The sequence below is a fragment of the Rhipicephalus microplus genome, chromosome 9 (genome assembly GCF_043290135.1).
Source record: "Rhipicephalus microplus isolate Deutch F79 chromosome 9, USDA_Rmic, whole genome shotgun sequence".
Classification (NCBI taxonomy): Eukaryota; Metazoa; Arthropoda; class Arachnida; order Ixodida; family Ixodidae; genus Rhipicephalus; species Rhipicephalus microplus.
Window position 1 is genome coordinate 8,304,707 of NC_134708.1, and position 6,000 is coordinate 8,310,706.

General features: G+C 44.2%; 1 protein-coding gene across 3 annotated transcripts in view; it reads left to right on the forward strand.

Annotated features, from left to right (window-relative positions):
* stmA (Protein EFR3 homolog stmA) overlaps positions 1-661 on the forward strand; it is a 35,117-nt gene extending 34,456 nt beyond the window's left edge. For all 3 annotated transcript variants that reach the window (XM_037415419.2, XM_075873056.1, XM_037415418.2), the window contains one exon: positions 414-661. In XM_037415419.2, the coding sequence (XP_037271316.2) occupies positions 414-596 (183 nt within the window). In that variant the 3' untranslated portion in view covers positions 597-661. The remainder of the gene's footprint in view (positions 1-413) is intronic.
* Positions 662-6,000: the final 5,339 nt, after the last annotated feature.

Sequence of the window (6,000 nt, forward strand, 5' to 3'; positions counted from 1 at the left end):
CTTCCATTGCCCTCGTAAGTGTTGCACTGTAGCCAAGTGTTAAAAAGTAATTGACACATCATCCCTGGTGTATTTTTATGCTGGAGAACTAATGTGAAAAGAATGAAAATTAACTTGGGAATGTGACACAGGCCTTATCTTGAATTACTAATGACAGTTAATTATCATGGCAATTACTTACGAGTGATGGAGTGCCTCTGTTAGTTGTTGAGATCAGTTGCTGATGCTGGTGTCCGTCCTGCTTCATGGAACTCACATTTAGCAACATGGGAATTGCAAGTGTTGCTAGGGCGTAATCGTAAGAAATATTCTAAGTAGTACGCTAGGAAATGAAATGGCTTTCACTTGTAGGCATTCCTTTTCTGTACAAGATGTGTAATTTTTTAGAGTTGATCACCTGTTGCAATTTTCAGACCATTGACCTCCATGGCAAGCTGAAGGAAATTTTGGGCAAGCTGCCAGGTTCCAATGCTGGCCCCAGTTCTGCTGGCAGGCATGCCACTATGGCAACTGGCCAGCATTCGCTGAATCTGGCTCAGGAGTCTCACGCAGCCCCGGTATACGAGATCAACTTCCCCGAGCTTTTTGTCTTCTAGTTCTCACAATGGATGGGGGTATTCTCCCGCATACGGTGCAATAAAAAGAGTCTGTTTTCTTGGTCTCTTGGTGTTTACCTGGCAAGCAGCAGCATGAAGTTCCTGTAGTCGACTACATCTTGCAATGCTGCATGCTATGGTGGTCTATTGGTTATGGACTACTGACCTGAAGGTCGCACAATGGAATCCAGGCTGTGCCAGCCACATTCGGTGGAGGTGAAATGCTGGAGGCCGGAGTTATTAGACTTATATGCACGTATAAAACGCCAGATACAGTAGTCAAGACTTTCGGAGCCCTCCACTATGGCGTCCCTGATAAGCTAATCGTGGTTTCTGGACTTGAAATTCCAACAATTATGATATGAAGGAAAGTGTAGGTTTAAGGGCTTGTTTCCTTTGTTAGATACAATATTAATGAGAACTAACAGACAATATAATGCCAGGGAAAGTATAAGGTTTAGAAGTAATTGTAGATGTGACGAAATAAAAGTGCACGAAAAGATAACGTTACACTGGCGGGATCCGAACCTGCAACCTTTGAAGGTCGCAGCTTCGGATCCTGCCGGTGGCAAGGTATCTTTTCATCCACTTTTCTTTCTTCACATTTACATTACAATTACTTCTAATATCCCCAGTACTTTCACTGGCATTATATTGTCTGTTTGTTCTCGTTACTAATGCCTCCAACATTCATGATGTATCTTTGACCGTTAGTTTGGTGGCTTAATGAACTTGTCCCCATCAGTATGTACTTGACAATATGAGATGGTTGATGTAACCTCACTAAACATGAACACTCGCTCTTTTGTGGTACTTGATGTAAAACTAGAATAATGACAAAGTGTTATGTTCACTCATTGTACAGAATGCAGAATACAAGCTGACATCCCGAGCAAAAGTACCTTAACTTAAGACTGATGCTAAAGCCATAAAAACATGAAAATTTTAATGTTCTGTCACCTGAGCCTTATGTTCAGGCTGTGGCAAAAATTTCAGGAGTCGCGCATAGTTGAGGACTAGATCTGCTAGAAGGTGCAAAAATTGTAGCCGTAGTGTCACTCACAAGCACAGCTCCTCACTAACCTGTTGCTCACAAACCTGTATCGCAGGTTGCCAAGGTCTGATTTATGGTGCAACTGAACTGATGGCTTGTGCACCTTTTGTAGAACATCTTTCTGAACAATGTTTGCCATGTAAAATTCTACACTGGATTTTGCACATTAAGGCAGTGCACTAGAATGGCTTAGTGGAGTAGTACATATCTTTAGCTTAAGTTCATAAAATCGAAGCTTTTTGCTCGCACCGGCCCCTCCAACGACGCACCATTCGTGAGACCAGAATTTTCGTGTGCACTAAGGACGCAAAGCGCATGTCACGAAGTCCCAGGTTGGATTTGCGTTCCACAGTGTCCATGCATTCAGACGTAGGGACAGGCTGGTAGAATGGTGATGCACCTGGGCGCAACCTGATGCAGTATGGGTGTTCTGGGGAGGGTCGGTAGGACATAATCGAGGAGAGAGCCAAGAGAAGGAGAGCAATGAGCAATAGTAAAACCAACTTTGAGTCTTTATCCAGATGCTCAGTCTTGAGCTTGACTGCTGTGTTGTTGACATCCGACGCGTTGTAGTCCAAAGCCTGCCTTCGGGCGCGCTTTTGGTGGACCCAACCGTAATCAATCTGAAAGCTATCCCGGAGCATTTCGGAAGCCAGAATGGGCTGTGTGACGGGACGTTTTGATGGTTTGGTTGTAGTAGTTCTTTTCCATAAGAGTCTTACAATCTCAGCTGCGATACCAGGACGACCTGTTTTACGCATCTCTGCAGTCGGCGAGGTCTTACTCGCGCCTCTTCGGAGGGGGGTATTTTGTTTGAAGGCATTGCTCTCTATGGTGGTATCAAACGGTGCGGTGCTTTTCTTTCCATTCTTGTCTTTCATTCCTGAGGTTTTGGTTAAAAGATCATCCCGAGAGCCAACTCCGACTTCGACAGTTGCTCCTGCATGTGCCCTTTTGATGAGCTCCGTGATTTTCGTAGGAACGACGCTGGCCGTGCATCCTCTTCGACGAGTCGATAAGCCAGATTCGTTTCCCGTGCTCGGTGAGGAGGGTGGTTTTTTCTTGTTGCGTATAACGATGCTGCTGCTGATGTTAGTTGTCTTTCCTCTGGACACGACTACCGAATGGGACACGACGATGCTTCCATTGTCTGTCCTCTCCACAGTAAGCGGCAGCGCGATCGCGGGAACGAATAAAGTAAGAAGTGCTATAAACATAGTTCACCATGTCTAACCATGACACCGCGCCACGGCTCGGTGCAGGTCTTGTTTATGCATCGGCATGCGACTACACATGCACGTTTTCCGCCCGCTAGCTGATTGTTCCCTCGCACTGGCCCTCACCCACTATCGAGGATTGATCAAGGAGCCGGCGGTTAATTTAAGTGTAAAGGTTAAAGGCAGAGCAAGGGGCTGCTTCTTACGATTGATTATGCAATTCTTTTCTTACATTATTTCTGCTTCACTTCACACCGATCCGTGGTTCAAGCAAAGCAAATGCGCGATTGAAAGCGGTGCCGCTATCGATCTCGCTCAAACCATCGTCTGATAAGTACTTTCGATCGCAATTGAGCCTTGATAGGGATCCACTTTTTTAGCCGCGATTGGTTCTCTTGCAGATCTTGCGCATATGTTTGCTCAAAAGCCCGCTGCTTTCACGACAACGCTACGTCAGCTTCGTTCACAAAGCTTAGAACTAACGTAAAGCGTAATTTGAATGCCACGCGCACTGATGCCGATAATGATGCATGCTGATCGCTATTATAGAGGAAAAAACAACAAGAAAACTACCAGCTGCGCAGACATTGACAGGTCTCGAAGGCTTTGCATCACCTCGCACAATTTACTGCTTCTCTATGTGCGTTACTTCTAGTACGACTAAAACGTTTTTTCTTATTATTTGATAACCTGCGGCTTTATTAAATGAACGAGCCTATCGCCTCACAAACAAACTGGCGCAATAATTTTAAAAATTTTCAACTACGGGTTGAGTTACAGGCATTTGGCGCACGTGCGCTTCAAGTGCTTTCTTCGGCAAGGTTCCATTTGGCGTTGCATAAGTGGTTGCCAGACTGGAAGGATGGTTGTTGCCAGACTGCCGCTAAATTTGACAGAAAATTTTTTTCCTGTAGTTGTGGCTTTTTCGCAAGAGTTTGGTGCTATCCGCGGTGCACTTCTTGGCTGAAAATTTTTCTCCTGTAGTTGTGGCTTCTCCGTCAGACAGACAGTAGGGAACAGCACAGAAGCGGCCGCCGACATCCGAGTGATGGGGAATTCGCAAGGACCTCGGCTTAATTATGGTGACCCACGATGCAGTAAGTCGTCACGTACAATCGCCCCGGCAAAAAAAAAAAAAAAAAAAACGAGCAGACCCACACTTCAGGTACAATGGTTGCAGGAAACAGCTAGCTGTCCCAGCTCCGCGGGACACTCACAATGCTGGGGCAAGGCTCTTTTTTTTTTTTCCTCTCGAGACGTACTTGGTCCTTGCACGTCTCAACGTGAAAGACCTTTTCCTTCGATTAATGGAGGTGATCGCTCGCCGATATCCTGTGCTCGACTTTTGCTAGGCTCGGTTCCTTCCGTTAATTAAAACGGAATTGAAACGGCCTCTTAATTGCACGGCAGCACCGCGCTCGACTTCTGCTAGGCGCGGTATATTCCGTAAAGAAAACGAATTCTGTAATGCGTGGTTCATTCCGTTAATTAAAACGGAATTAAAACGGCCTCTTAATTGCGCAGCAGCGCCGCGCTCGACTTCTGCTAGGCTCAGTCCATTCCGTTAATTAAAACGGCCAGCGTCGCTCATGCACTCGCGAAATTCACCGCGGATAGCACCAAATTCTTACGGAGAAGCCACAACTACAGGAGAAAAGTTTTCAGCCAAGAAGTGCACCGCGGATAGCACCAAACTCTTACGAAAAAACCACAACTACAGAAAAAAAATTTTCTGCCAAATTTAGCGGCAGTCTGGCAACAGCTACCCCAAAGTCTGGCAACAGATTTATGCAACGCCAAATGGAACCTTGCCCTTTCTTCATCTCCTTACCAGCGCGCTTAATGATGTTAAATACTTTGTAGCGACAAATACGGGCTCTGCTATATAACCGACGAAGAAGACGGTTGTTGTGGCGGAGGCTCGTGCTGCTGCAGCTGAAACCGCTGGTTGCTGTCTCGCTGCTGTTAAACCCATTAAACGGTTGCCTCACCCCGGCGTGGCGCCTAACAGTATTTTTACATTTGGTGGAAGTGCTATATATTATTATTATTATTATTATTATTATTATTATTATTATTATTATTATTATTATTATTATTATTATTATTATTATTATTATTATTATTATTATTATTATTATTATGTTGGGCTAGTGTGCGCGCGTGTAGGTGTCATATTCCGTGGCGGACACAGTAACTATATATCTCACGATGCTCAAATTAGCCAATGGCCGTGGACTTTGGTGGTATATGGAGTAGTGATTTGGTTGTATGACAGAGGGATCAAGTGATTTATAGCTGAATTTTAGAATTATTTGTAAATTTTAAGCCATGTGTTTTGCTATAGCGTTTGACTCGCATGTTCTGAGGAGCTTCGACTGCCAATCGGCAGCATTTGTGTTGCTAGGGCCCTTTAACCTTGAAAATTAGCGACAAATTTTAACTCTCTCCCCCTTTCTGGCACCATTTTTCACATCTATTGCTTGTGATCAATCATTAAAGAAAAAATGCACGAGCTTTCACGTGAAGGTTGAAGTTGGTTGCCACATATATAGGTACAAAACATCTGTAAACAGTAAGGATGGTGGAAAAAAAGCTACGTCCCACCTCCCAATACAATAACTGTGCAGCAACATGACAAGTACTTTCACGTGTTGCAATATTAAAATATAAATACCTAGAGCATGCTGATAAAAATAAGGAAGAAACACTCATTATATCGAGACGCAACGCAAGGTCAACATTCATACGAAGTTGTTGAAGCATTCTCAGGAACATTAAGCCATGCATACGTCACAGACACGCTTTCTCAATGTACTGGTACACCATCATGGTGACTTTGATGACGTCATAGCAGCACATAATCACATGACGCCGCTGGAACGTTTGTCACTGAGCATGAACAACAAAAGAACTTACATACAACGTATTGATAACATTAACGTGATTTCAGAAATTTTGCGTAGTACCATGTGGTACTCCAACATGCCGGTTTCAATGACGCCAGCGCAAAAAACCCTGTAATTTTCTACGTATTTGGTTTTTGCATGCTATGATTCCAATTCACTTTATCAATGGTTTATCAGTTGTCGTGCTCACAGGCATCACGATTGCACGTTCAAGGGATTGCACA